Source organism: Zea mays, chromosome 8 (assembly GCF_902167145.1).
Source record: "Zea mays cultivar B73 chromosome 8, Zm-B73-REFERENCE-NAM-5.0, whole genome shotgun sequence".
Lineage (NCBI taxonomy): Eukaryota > Viridiplantae > Streptophyta > Magnoliopsida > Poales > Poaceae > Zea > Zea mays.
The window spans coordinates 147,477,129-147,491,026 of NC_050103.1; the positions used below are offsets into that span (position 1 = coordinate 147,477,129).

Genomic DNA, 13,898 nt, shown 5'->3' on the forward strand with positions numbered 1-13,898 from the left:
TGTTTGGACTTTTTTAGCTTTTGGCTACCAAAAGCGGGTGCAAACTGTCAAACGCCCTAGCTTTTCAGCTCGGTTCTATAAGAATCATTTTGGTAAAAAAAACATCTAAAATCAACATGAAACATCATCGATCGAGTCGTTGTGATAATAGAAATTGATCGCTTTCTAGATCATGGACCCTTTGGACCACTTCATCTTCTCCACATGTAATCTTCACGATACTCAAATTCTTTCCACAACCAGATTTTTAGAAAAGCTGGTAAAAAAAAGCTAAACCAAACAGGGCCATAAACAGGCCCATAGTTAAGTTTGGCGGCAGGATGTAAAGTGCATTTTTACTCTAAAAAACTGAAATATGCACCTTGACATCGCAAGTTGGCAACACGACAACCAACTGAAGATAAATAGTTAGTGCCAGCACTCCTCCGACAAACACTTCCGATGATAATGAGCTTTACGAGTCAGACTCCCAACAAGACTGACAGCACCAAGCATTAACTAACAGTGCGATTCACATGGTATTACATACTGAAGCAGGATACAGTATTAGACATCATGGTCGCGCTGGACGAGGCTCGGCCCTTCTATTCCTTCCTTTCCGGCTGCCTGCAGCTCGGAAATAGCCTCCTCGCGAGGAGGGTGGTCGAACTTGCAGTGCGCACCGAACCTGCACATGCCAGACCTCATGTAGAAGGCACAAGCCTCAGCGTCCTGCGTAAGCATCAGCACAGTGTTAAATGTAGAAATATGAAGGTGCTTGATGTATTGATAGGTGATGGAGTACAATATATAGACTCACAACCCTAACCCTAATGGGCTGGCAGTCCAACAGTGGTGCCGGTCCACACACAGTCTAACATCCTCCCGCAGTTGCAATGGGGGCACCACACACGATAAGACTGAAGTAGAGACCGAAAGTAGGAGCCGACGGGTTGAAATACCCCCACAGTTGCAGCGTCGTGAGGGAGCGAATGTTGCGACTGGAGAAGAGACTGGTGTGGATTCCGAGAAGGCGATAGCCCCTGGATGTCGAGTTAGCCGAAGTCGAGGTGGCCGAGGTCGACGTTCGAGCGTCAACGATCGGCAGAGCGACACAACAAAAGAAGCACCAGCAGACCGACATTTCTGCTTCTTCGATCGTCCGGACGTCAAGGAACCCCGTCAGGATCGAGCCGAGAAGGTCGTAGCGACGTGGATCCGGCCGAAAGGCCGCGGCAGCGACGGACCCAACGAAGGTGATGAAGGGGTGGGCGGGGGTCAGCCAAGCAGTGGCCAGCGCCGGATTCAACCAAACAGGGGGCGATGACGCCAACGATAGGAGAAACTTGAAGGATGAGGCGCTGCTGGGCATCAACGCGGGCAGTTAGGAGGTGGCCAGCGCGATGACGAGGGGCTGCACGGAAGGGTAGTCTGGCCGCACAGGAGGGAGAGATGTCGCACGGTGGAGGAAAGGTCGGCGATCGTTGGGGAAGGGAGCGCCTGCGAGGCCATGGCGGCTACTACCACCCTGCGTCCCGCGGTGGTTGCTGCACATGCGCCCGCGTGGCTGCGGCGGTAGGTTGCAGGGGTGGGGCAGCCACGCCGCCGAGGAAGGGGAAGAGGAGAAGTCGGCCGTCGGGAGAGCCGAGGAGCGAGAGGCGCGGGCCACAGGGTAGGGGGCAAGTTGAGGGGCGCCGCTAGGCCTAGATGTGACCGACCAGAGGAGCGACGGTCGAGAAGGGAAGGCCCGCGCTGGGGGCGGGTGCGGGTGCACGGCGCGCCTGGGAGGGATGCCGGCGACTGGCGGCCGGCGGCAGGAGGGAGAGGGGCCAGCGGCTGGGAGGGAGGCCGGTCGGCTGGGGGCGGCGGCTGGGAAAAAAAACCTAAACCTAGCTCTTTGATACCATGTAGGAAGAACCCATAACCCTAATCAGGGTTGGGTGTGGTATTAATAGACTTGAGTAATTGGACCTGACCCATTACAACGAGGGTGAGTCTAACATTTAGCAATCAAAAGCAAGTGACCAACAAACATGATAGTACATGATATTATTTAGCACATAACATTTTGTAATATGAAGCTTTTAAGCTAGTCTAGCATGTTACCTCTCTCCTTGGCAGGCTAGCAAGTGTCGCAGGCTGTTGAGGATCCCCGTTTTCTTTGGAATGCGGGGCAAAACGACTGATGGGGTGGTGAAACTTGCATTTCTGAGAATACTTGCAAGATCCTGTCTTCATGTAAAACTGCAGTATATAAAAATGAGAACAAGGGCCAGAAGTTCTCAGATAAGCAAAATAAATTGAGCACATAAAAAAATAAATTGTGCATCTAAAGAGAGCTATATTACATACATCACAAACAGTTTCTCCTGGCCTTTGAGGATAGATCATTGGCAAAGGTTCAACCTGTTTTACAAAAGAAAGCATTGTAAATGTTATGTACATCACAAACATTTGCCATCTTTAGATTCTTATACTGGCACATGAGTTGTATGAAAATGAAAGTTTTGCAGAAAATTTGCAGCCAGATTTAATACCACTGCAGGGACAATGGGTGCTGATGAAGGAAGAGTAGCTTGAACCAGTGGAACCATAAAAGCTATATCCGCAGCTGCACATACAAAACAATATCAGAGAGTAGGGAGATCTAAAAACAATTCCAGATATGTCAAAAGTTTAATTAAAAAATGGAGGGTGATAATGGCAAGCGCTGATGATGTCATTAGAATTAAGTTGATAGGTCAAGATATTATAGCAATTGCTGTCTGAAAACCAGCCTGAACATTGAAAATGGAACAAGAAACATTTTGCAATTGCTATCTGAAAAATTGTGGTATAAGGGCAACATATTTCAGCATGACATTCAAAAACAGACACATGATAATAGTCACAAGTGCAAGAAACTATAAATATCCTCAAACCCTAAGCTAATGAGTAGAAGACACTTCAGGAAAAATTCAAAGCGCTTATCATAACTGCACTATATGCCAATAAAATGTTTCAATTCATAACAAAAATATAATATTAGAAGCTCTGATGCCTTTTCTATATTATTAAGACTTTTAAGAACCTCTAATGTTTACAAGGTTACAAGGTCACTATAAGCTCTGCTTTCAGCATGATTTGCAAATGGCAAGTCTTCAACAGGGCATGTACTGCAAGTTAAAGTGTGATTTGATTAGAGTTAGCTTATTGCCGATGGTTTCTCTATCCTTCTTGAAGTAACACAAATGGAAACAGAGCAAAATGACCTATACGATGCCATGACAATTTAAGTCGACCAAATGGTTAGTTATGAAAAGAACAGACCTGGCCCTGGCCGATCAGGATGGTTGAAGCGACAAATAGAACCATATTTGCAGCTGTAAAAAGCAAGGGGGAAAACGTCAGATCTACCCCCCCCCAAAAAAAAAACTCATATGCACAAGAGATAAAGTCAACTTAGCAATCCTGCCCGTGAAGAAGGTACCTGCCTGTCTTCATATAAAACGAGCAATCCACTTCACCCTGCAATATGGGAGAAAATGTGCTGAGTGATACAAGCTATTTGGGTACAGTCAATGCTGCAGTGATAAACTAAAGCGATATGTGAAGATAAAGTAGAAGATATACTTTGGTAGATAGATTTTACTGAGAAATAGGAGTTGTCAAGAGATAACAATCTTTACTCATAAAAATATTTTATACACCAAGTCTGGATTACTTACAGAATTTACAGTAAGCATAGAACAGACTTTAACTTTACCTTGCGCTATTTTGCAACACATTTATTGATACAATTTCCAGATAAAAGGTGTGAATGAAACTGAAATTTACTGTAACTAGTGCTCTAGCAAATAAAAAAGATAACTAAAGTTTACTGCTCTAGCTAAAGAACCATTTGGTAAATGCATACTTGTCTTATAGGAAGCCCCTTTGCGTTACACGCCTCGGTCGGGGCATCTGCTGCATCAGTTGTTGCTGTATATATGGTTTCCTTTGCAATCAAAGGTGATGTCTTAATATCTTTTGGATGATTGAACTTGCAAATGGCACCAAATTTGCATTTGCCTGTTTTTGCATAGAACTGAAATACAGGACACCCAAGAAATGAAGGACTGTGCCATGAGAAAAAAAAAATGACAGCAATGTAAGATCTTACCACACAAATGGGTTCAGAAGGCCTCACTGGTAAGACAGCGCTATCAGCAATTAGAGACTGTTGCATTTCAGGAGAGCACAATTATTGAGACTCTCACAGAAGACTCAAAAATTTAGCAATCTAGTGAACAGATATAATTAACTTACTTCATTGTTTGTTCCTGTTCCTAATGCATTCACCATATCCTTCGGATGGTTGAACTTGCATTTAGATTTAAACTTACATCTATTATTCAATAAATACTGCAATGTTAAGAACAATGCAATCAATATATCGCCAACATCGGTCAGACAGATCCTAAAACTAGAATGTGATATGCTTACAGGACAATCTGGTTCCCCTGGTCGCTCAGGATAAGAATCTTCAACATTCGGGGCCTGCAAAAGGAGTTTAAGGAAGCCAGAAAGAGAATCAGTCAGAGCATTACAAGACAAAAGGCACAGCTACATAATACTAGAGATTATTTCAGTAGCCAAATCAAATAATAGCCAGGAAAATTTCAAAGAAGTTGATCCAGAAACAACATTCCCGTGAAAGTGTAATTTCTCTTTGACTTACATAGGTAGCCCCAACTCAGCTCATTAAGTATCCATTAAACATTATTTAATGGGAACAACAGCAAGGGTTGTTGCAGTAAGGCACAGGCACACAGTTTCGTAGAGCAGATGCAAATGTGCAAGGACCAAGGAGTGACTTGCCCAGCATGATGAAGCTAGAATAAATTCGAGGATTGGAGTCACTTAGTGCCAAACCAAAAGTGGCAAAATGGTAATGGATGGCATGCTAATGATGTTGAGCCTAAATGTCTGTGGCAGGACGGTGGGGAAAATACTGAGGCATGCAAAACAGAAAGAAAGTAGCTAGGTAGGAGTTGGAGAAAAAAAAAGGTAGGCAAAGAGATGTATGTACATATGAACATGATAAGAACATACAGTGTAACATGGTTCTTACAGCAGTAAAGCAACGCATGTTATGGTGAGCAGTGACCCACTGACCACCACCTCCACATCTCCTAGGCACCCAACGCAAGGAGATGCCATACACATGCTCGCTTGTCAAGAGAACATAAATAATATAAGAAACATACAGGGAAGATTGAATTTTCCTAGACTATTCCAGCCCGTAACCCTTTCTAGATAGCCCCAACTCATGCACTTACTCTAGAAAACATATACTGACATAATCCAAGCCCTACCAACCAGTCACCGTAATTGGGCACGCCGCAAGCAGTCGCAACGTTATATCATCTTGCCAGCAGCAATTGAGCACAGTGAGAGGTAGTATCAACAAACCCTGCAGGCCTATAACAACACCTGCCACTGTCCCTATCCAGATCAAACACCGATGCTGTCCTATTCAAATTGACCACTGTTGGAGCTAGCAGGGGGAAAAGGGGTCCCTCTCTCCCTCTCCGCTTTTGGAAAGCATCAGTACGATGACTGCCCTAACACCTAGCCACCTACCTGATGGCTTAAGAAACATGTTGTAAAGAGATGCAAACAGTAGGATGGTATTCATAAGTTTAATATCTTAAACACGACCTATATTAGTCAGGGCAAAAACTTAGCTGTATTGTTGAATAACAAAGAACAAAACTAGAATTCCAATTTTAATGGAAATCATTAGGGCTTGTTTGGATGCAGTATCCACTTCAATCCACCTGTGTTGGAGTGGATTGGGGTGCGTAAGGGCGCCAGAAAAGCAATTCAGAGGGGCATCATGGACAAGAGATGTGAGAGGAATCAAGATAGGCATGAGATGGAAGGGGAAACAAACGTCAGGAGTAAAATTAGAAAGTTTTATGTCTGTCAATAAGGAAAACAAAGAGAGCATTGAACAGGTTACATGTACCCCTCCAAAAGGAAGAGTAAGCACATACCGACACAAACTCAAGCACAGACACACCACACACTCCGTCTGAATGTGATTAAACCCACTGTTTGCCTAAACAGTTGTCTAGCACATTTCTACATGGTGGTAAGCCATGTCCAACGGATGACCTTTGAGCTGTTTACCTCATTTAATTGGCTAATTGGCCTCTTTTAATGACAAAATCATAGGTGACCGACTGCTTACTTTACAGTTTAGAATTTAGGTGCAAAGACTGTTTAAGACTAAATGAATCTTTTTGGTCATAAACTAAACGGAGACATTTCTTTTGATCAAGGAGCATAGAGCGACATTTATTTTTAAAAAGACAGAAGCTTCTGAACCAAATATGGCTAAGTCTACACAAAAGGAGGCTTGACCGAACTATGGTAAGAACTTGGCTTGCTCAATGTAAACGTCACCAACAATCAGTACTAGAGAGGGGAGAGAGCATGAAACACTAAATAAAAAAAGGGCGCTGAGCCAGTGCCGGCAGCTCCCTTGAGGTCTTGGAAGGGATAAGCGGAGGCCAGCCTCCCCCCACCCCACCCCACCCCAGATGGGGAGAGGATGCTTCAAACTCATGACCTATTGACTCAGAAGCATGAAACGCTCAAAATACAAAAAATAATGAAATGTAAGTTGATTTAAAAGATGAGTACAACATCAAATGCAGCTTTAGATTGTCGATTATGTTAGAGTGGACGCACTAACCAATTCAACCCAAACGCTTAAGCTTATGGGAGAAGGTAGTTTATCCACTTATACATTTCAACACCCCCACTCACGTGCAGCCAGAGAGAAAGGCGCAAACGCAGCCAACGAGAAAGGCGCAAACGTGGAAATAAATGGGTGGAGGCACAAATAAAGCCTATGCCAAGATTCGAACTCTAGACCTCTGTCTGTGATACCATGTTAGAGTGGACGTACTAACCAGTTAAACCCAAAAGCTTAAGCTAATGGGAGAAGGTAGTTTATCCACTTATACAGTTCAACAGATTACAGGCTAGCAAACATTTGCTAGTGGGATAGTGCTAGGTAGACAATTAGACATCAACGAAGACTATTACCTAGATTCCATGTATGTTTGTAGCAGCACAACAAGAAAGAATGTAATGAATATTAAAACAAGCTAAGCCTAGATTCCATGTACTTTTGATCATACTAGTAACTTGTTTAAGATAAGATTTGGTCAAATCTTAAAAAAAAAACTCTTACATTATTTAGTTTGCAAGTGTGTAAATTATACGAGTCAATTTGTATTCGAAGCTTAGTAACCAGGTTCCCGAATCGATGGGATCGAGGAACAGGAACGTAGTACACGGTACGCTACTAAAACTAGGTTATAACACAAGGAACGTGATTATTCCCACATTCCCGGTACGAGGAACGTGGCCAAGTTCCATGTTCCCGGTTTCTAGGAGTCGAAGTACTTGCAAAATCTCTCATATTTGAAAAAAAAATTAAGGATATCTTCTTGAAGAATTTAATGGTTAAATATAAGCATCAAAGATCGTGTAAAGTAGAACTTGTCAAGTATTAATGATCAGAGGGAGCATGTCCGGTAATAAACACAAGAAAACTGCAACAATTACGAGTTGGAGTATAAGAGTGTTTTACATCAATACTAGATGATGAGTAGGGTACTTTAGTAACTTTTCCATCTTCAGAATTGTGTATAAAAAACCAAACAAAGTATTTTACTACCCACTCTATTCCACTTTGCATTCTATGGCTCCTAAGTCCTAAGTGGTTGGATTTATAACATATCCATGCTCTTATGTGAAAAAAACAGCTAAAATTAAATAAAGCTCAAAAATCCAGGTGGGCTCAGTCAAGCACAATTAAATGGCTGCCCCGCAGGCTGCAGATAGCTGCTCTAGCTTGCTTATTAGACCCAGGAACATCATCCCTGTCCAGGGTACACTAGGTCATTTTCAACCTAGCCTTGTAAAAACCTCTCATAGGTGCCATACGTCCCTTTCACTGTTTTTAAGGCGTCGCCTAGGCGTCGCCTAGGCGACGCCTAGGCGTCCGGGCGGTGGTCTGACGCCTAGGCGCCTTGCCCGCCTACCTCGCCTAGGCGTCGCCTAGGCGCCGCCTAGGCGTCTAGGCGGTGGTCCAACGCCTTGGAGCGCCTTACCGCTTTAAAAACCATGGTCCCTTTACCCCAATCCTTGACCCCATCGACCCTGAAACTTAGTGACTACGGTTTAACACTTCAATGCAGGAACTGAGGCCAGCTACATGTGTTCTCACCTTCTATTTTTGTAGTTAGCCCTACTAAGAGTAATAAAAGCATGGTTTTGGAAATAACATAGATAATTCCGTAAAGGTATGTATTAGAAAAAAAAATAAGCACACTAGAAATAACATTTTAAGTAATAAGATGTATAGATTGCCACAAATAATAATGACAGATAGTCACCTCTTTCCAGTTTGGAACCCCACCCTCTGGAACCCGTTGTGGATGGTCAAATTTGCAGGTCTCTCCATACTTACAGGTTCCAGTGCTCATATAGAAGGCACAGTCCTTTTGCCCCGGTCGTTGTGGATATATAGGAAGGCTGCTTTCAAGCCTAGGGCGTTTAGCCATAGTATTCGATGAATATAAAGCCTCATTCTGGCCAACAGTACTATGACTTCCCATAAAAGATTGGTGATAGAGAACTATAGTATATATACAAAAGAACTTTATAAGCCAGCTGTATTAGGTAGCCATATACTGAAAATAATAATAATGTACTGAAATGAATAAAAACATAGTTATCAAACATAAGAGTACTACAAGAATAAGGAAAAATCCCAGCTCTAATGCTGTCTGAGAACCTCTTAGTACTACTCACTTGAGAAGAACTGAACAGTATAACTTTCAGTAGACTGGCAAGAATCAAGTGCATTTACAGTTCATAGCTAACCTCACAATTGGCTTGGATTTATTGGTACAAAGATGGTGATAGCATTTTTATATTCAAAATCAGACAGCCAAATATCAAAACTCCAAGCATTCTGTTTCATGGTACAGCTACTCCCCACTAATTACCAAGGCTCTTCCCTGTTCAAATATTTTTACTACCATTTTTTATCCTCTGGTCCTTCATTACTAAGCTCATTCACAAGAAATGGTCTAATTCTACAATCTGCATGCCAAACAAGTCAACAATTGAGGATATGAAATTATGATACATCCTACATAACTTGAAGGTAATACCTTTATCGATGCTTGATTGTGCAATTTCTGCCCTTAATTATTCTCTGCGGTGTCTCAATTTAAGTTTTATGCAGCCACGCAATTCCACAAAAGCGTAATAAAAATTGCTCGTAAGTAGTATATATATCCAAGATAGCTAGATCAGTACGAGCTCCATTAACACTAGCAACACCAACGCCCAACATAAACACTGAGTCCAACGGCCAATTGATCTTAATACTACTAGTTTCAGACAAACAAGCGGTCAAACGACTATACACTATGGCAACCACGACAAAGAAACAAATCACACATGCATCGGCGGCAGCATTGTCCGATGAACACGCACGGGAAACTCCTCATACCAACCAAAACAGGAAGAGGGCAGCTCTCACCTTCCGCGGATCGTCTCGCGCCGACATACGAGTCGAAGGCGCCGACGTCGGCAGAGGATGGATAAGGCAATAGGGTGCCGGCGTAACGGGCCGCGATGAGGTCGACCTCAAAATCCGAGTAACGTGGCGGCGGCTGCGCACCGTCGCCGCCCGGGAAGGCTCCGCGGTAGTACGGGTAGAAAGGGTCCGACATCGGCGGCGACTAGGGTTTCCGCACGCGCTGCCCTGTGGGGAGATACCTGCGCTTGCGAAAGTTTAATAAATGGACGGGAAGCGGGCGAATGTCCACTGGCGTCTTACGAGGCGCTTGCACGCGGCTATAAGAGCATCTGCATAGGTCTCTTAAAATGTTCCTAACTTAAAATTAAAGATAAATAGGAAAAATCAAGCCTCCAACAGGCCTGCTAAACCTTTTCTAACTTTTTGATAGTCCTAGAAAATTCGTATTTTGTAGCTACAAACAGAGGACGTTTTGGTTCTCCAAAACGTTTCCCACGGGCCCATCTCAAGTCTCCCGCCGGCCCATTCAATTATTTTCATCGCGGGTTGCAGGCGCTGTGTCTCCATGTTTCTTCCACAAAATCTCTGTGCCGCCAAACGCTCTGCCGCCCCAACCCTCCATTTCTCCCAGCCGCGCTGCTGCGTTCGCCACATCGCACAACCACGCACAGCCACGCACTATCGTCCCAGCAGCTGGTATTGTCCACTCCAGTTCCGATTTTTTTATTGTGGTTTCCATGTCCGAAGTCTCAGCTGCCTTGAGCTCTTTACGACATACAGTCTGACGAGTACGTGCACTAGTCTCTAAACGTTTGCTTGTCTTTATCCCTGATTCATGTTCCATTAAACTCATGTGTGTTGCTTGCCATTTGTTTCTAGAATCATATTTGTACATGATCTGCCTACGTGCAAGGGATTGAAATCTGTCTATGGTCGTTGATTCACCTATATTTTGTTGTTGTACAGGGTATTTTTTATACCTAGCTATTATATATTTTGTGTAATTCAAGGACACATATTATCATACATTTTGGAATAATGAATGCCACCTGAGAAATTATGTTTGCATACATCTTGTTGTAGGTTGTCTGTTTCTATGGAAGGAAATATTTTTTACAACGTTGCTCAATGGGTCTGAACACAACATCTGTATGGGGTGGGATGGTTTCGGCAGTCCACCTGAGGGACAAGAATCACCTAATACAGGCACAACTGACTCCAGGAGAGTAAACAAGAAAAGGTTGAAGAATTTTAGTGACAAGGAGGACTTGTTACTTGTGAGGGCTTGGTTGACCATTATGTCGGGGACCATAATTAGGGGTACCCCCAAGACTCCTAATCTCAGCTGGTAACCCTCATCAGCACAAAGCTGCAAAGGCCTGATGGGCGTGATTAAGGTCAAGGCTCAGTCCACTCAAGGGACACAATCACGCCTCGCCCGAGCCCAGCCTCGGGCAAAGGCAGCCGACCCCGAAGGATCCACGTCTCGCCCGAGGGTCCCCTCAAGCGACGGACGCACCTTCGACTCGCCCGAGGCCCAGCTCGAGTAGGCTTCGCGGAGAAGCAACCTTGACCAGATCGCCACGCCAACCGACCGTATCGCATGAGCATTTAATGCAAGGATCGCCTGACACCTTATCCTGACGTGCGCTCCTCAGTCGACAGAGCCGAAGTGACCGCAGTCACTTCGCCGCTCCACTGGCCGACCTGACAGGAAAACAGCGCCGCCTACTGAGACCACCTAGAGGGGGGTGAATAGGTGATCCTGTAAAACTTAAAACTTAACACCACAAACTTGATTAAGAGTTAGAACAATGAAATCAAGTGAGTAGAGAGGAGAGCTCTTGTGAAGCACAATAGACACAATAAGGACAAGCACAAGAGACACGAGGATTTATCCCGTGGTTCGGCCAAGTACAAAACTTGCCTACTCCACGTTGTGGCGTCCCAACAGACGAGAGTTGCACTCAACTCCTCTCAAGTGATCCAATGATCAACTTGAATACCACGGTGTTCTTCTTTACTTTACTCTTTCTCGTTTGCGAGGAATCTCCACAACTTGGAGTCTCTCGCCCTTACAATAAGAATCACAATGAAGCACTAGAGTAAGGGAGGGAAGCAACACACTCAAATCCATAGCAAATACGCACACACAAGATCAAGACTTGAGCTCGAAAGAGTATCACAAGTGTCGGCGTTTCGAGACCGGGGGGTCCCTAAGCCGACGAGTGAATGTTGTTGCGTGCCCCAGCCCAAATGGGTCGAGCGCGTGGGCGAGCGCGAAGGGGGGAAGCGAGGTGGCCGGAGAAGGGCGTGAGAGAGGTGGAAATCCTGCGGCCTTCGTGTTCGTCCCGCGCCCAGGTCGGGTGCGCTTGCAGTAGGGGGTTACAAGCGTCCACGCGGGTGAGGGAAGCGAGCGGCCCCAAGAGAGCGCCTGTCCCGTCCTCGTCCCCGCGCGGCCAACCCTCTCTAAGAGGGCCCTGGTCCTTCCTTTTATAGGCGTAAGGAGAGGATCCAGGTGTACAATGGGGGTGTAGCAGAGTGCTACGTGTCTAGCGGGGGAGAGCTAGCGCCCTGAGTACATGCCGATGTGGCAGCCGGAGAGATCTTGGCACCCTGCTGGTGTGATGTCGTGGCCGTCGGAGGAGCGACGGAGCCTGGCAGAGGGACAGCTGTCGGAGCGGTTGAGTCCGTGCTGACGTCCTCCTGCTTCCGTAAGAGAGCTGAGAGCCGCCGTCGTCACAGAGCTTGCGGGGCGCCATCATTGCCTATCTGGCGGAGCTAGCCAGATGGGACACCGGTCTTGTTCTCTGCGACCCGAGTCAGCTCGGGGTAGGGTGATGATGGCGCTTCCTGTTGACGTGGCTGGCTTGCGCCCTAGGTTGGGCGACGTGGAGGCTCCTCCGAAGCCGAGGTTGAGTCTGTCTTCCGTGGCCGAGGCCAAGTCCGAGTCCCTGGGTCGGGCGAGGCGGAGGTCGTTCGGCAGAGGCCAGGGCGGAGTCCGAGCCCTGGGGTCGGGCGGAGCGGAGTTCGTCGTCTTCTGGGGCTGAGCCCGAGTCCGAGCCCTAGGGTCGGGTGGAGCGGAGTTCGCCGTCTTCCGGGACTTAGCCCGAGTCCGAGCCCTAGGTCGGGCGGAGCGGAGTTCGTCGTCTTCCGGGACTTAGCCCGAGTCCGAGCCCGGGGTCGGGCGGAGCGGAGTTCGTCGTCTTCCGGGACTTAGCTCGAGTCCGAGCCCGGGGTCGGGCGGAGCGGAGTTCGCCGTCTTCCGGGACTTAGCCCGAGTCCGAGCCCTGGGTCGGGCGGAGCGGAGTTCGCCGTCTTCCGGGACTTAGCCCGAGTCCGAGCCCTAGGGTCGGGCGGAGCTTCCTATGGTGCCTTTGGCAGGGCCTGACTGCCCGTCAGTCTCACTCTGTCGAGTGGCACTGCAATCGAAGTGGTGCGGGCGGCGCTGTCCTTTTGTCAGGCCGGTCAGTGGAGCGGCGAAGTGACGGCGGTCTCTTCGGCTCTGCCGGGGGGCGTGCGTCAGGATAAAGGTGTCAGGCCACCTTTGCGTTAAATGCTCCTGCGATTCGGTCGGTCGGTGCTGCGATTTAGTCAGGGTTGCTTCTTAACGAAGGCAGGGCCTCGAGCGAGCCGGAGATGTGTCCGCCGTTGAAGGGGGGCCTCGGGCGAGACGGAAATCCTCCGGGGTCGGCTGCCCTTGTCCGAGGCTAGGCTCGGGCGAGGCATGATCGAGTCGCTTGAATGGACTGATCCCTGACTTAATCGCACCCATCAGGCCTTTGCAGCTTTATGCTGATGGGGGTTACCAGCTGAGAATTAGGAGTCTTGAGGGTACCCCTAATTATGGTCCCCGACAGTAGCCCCCGAGCCTCGAAGGGAGTGTTATCACTCGCTTGGAGGCTTTCGTCGCACTTTTTTGCAAGGGGACCAGCCTTTCTCGGTTGCATTTTGTTCCGGTGGGTGCGCGCGAGCGCACCCGCCGGGTGTAGCCCCCGAGGCCTCGGAGGAGTGGTTTCACTCCTCCGAGGTCTTAATGCCTTGCGTAATGCTTCGGCTGGTCTGGTTGTTCCCTCATGTGAACTGGCCGTAGCCCAGGTATACGGTCGGGGCCCAAGTTCTCGGGCTGGTATGTTGACGCTGTCAACGGTTCGGCCGGGGCCGGGTTTGCGAGAGCAGCCCCCGAGCCTCCGCACAGGGCGAGAGGACGATCAGGGACAGACTCGGCTTTTTTACATACGCCCTGCGTCGCCTTTCCGCAAGGAGGAGGGGGGAAAGCGCCATGTTACCCTCGATGGGCGCCGAACATGGTGTCTCCGGTGAG

At 47.1% G+C, this 13,898-nt stretch overlaps 1 protein-coding gene across 3 annotated transcripts; it reads right to left on the bottom strand.

Annotated features, from left to right (window-relative positions):
• Nucleotides 1-250: 250 nt before the first annotated feature.
• LOC100216717 (uncharacterized) lies at nt 251-10,169 on the bottom strand. 3 transcript variants are annotated; one of them, XM_020541923.3, is made up of 12 exons: nt 9,575-10,169; nt 8,418-8,659; nt 4,444-4,497; nt 4,267-4,362; nt 4,121-4,177; nt 3,875-4,045; nt 3,449-3,486; nt 3,289-3,341; nt 2,517-2,590; nt 2,332-2,385; nt 2,086-2,223; nt 251-711 (listed from the first exon to the last, which is right to left on the bottom strand). In XM_020541923.3, exons 1-12 carry the CDS (start codon nt 9,765-9,767, stop codon nt 547-549), a joined length of 1,335 nt encoding a protein of 444 aa, XP_020397512.1. In that variant the 5' UTR covers nt 9,768-10,169; the 3' UTR covers nt 251-546. The 3 variants fall into 3 exon arrangements, with proteins under 3 accessions (XP_020397512.1, XP_035817206.1, NP_001346414.1); NM_001359485.1 differs by lacking the exon at nt 8,418-8,659 and having other exon boundaries at nt 397-711; nt 9,575-9,838; XM_035961313.1 differs by lacking the exon at nt 8,418-8,659 and having other exon boundaries at nt 3,875-4,177; nt 9,575-9,958.
• Between the last annotated feature and the right edge of the window lie 3,729 nt (nt 10,170-13,898).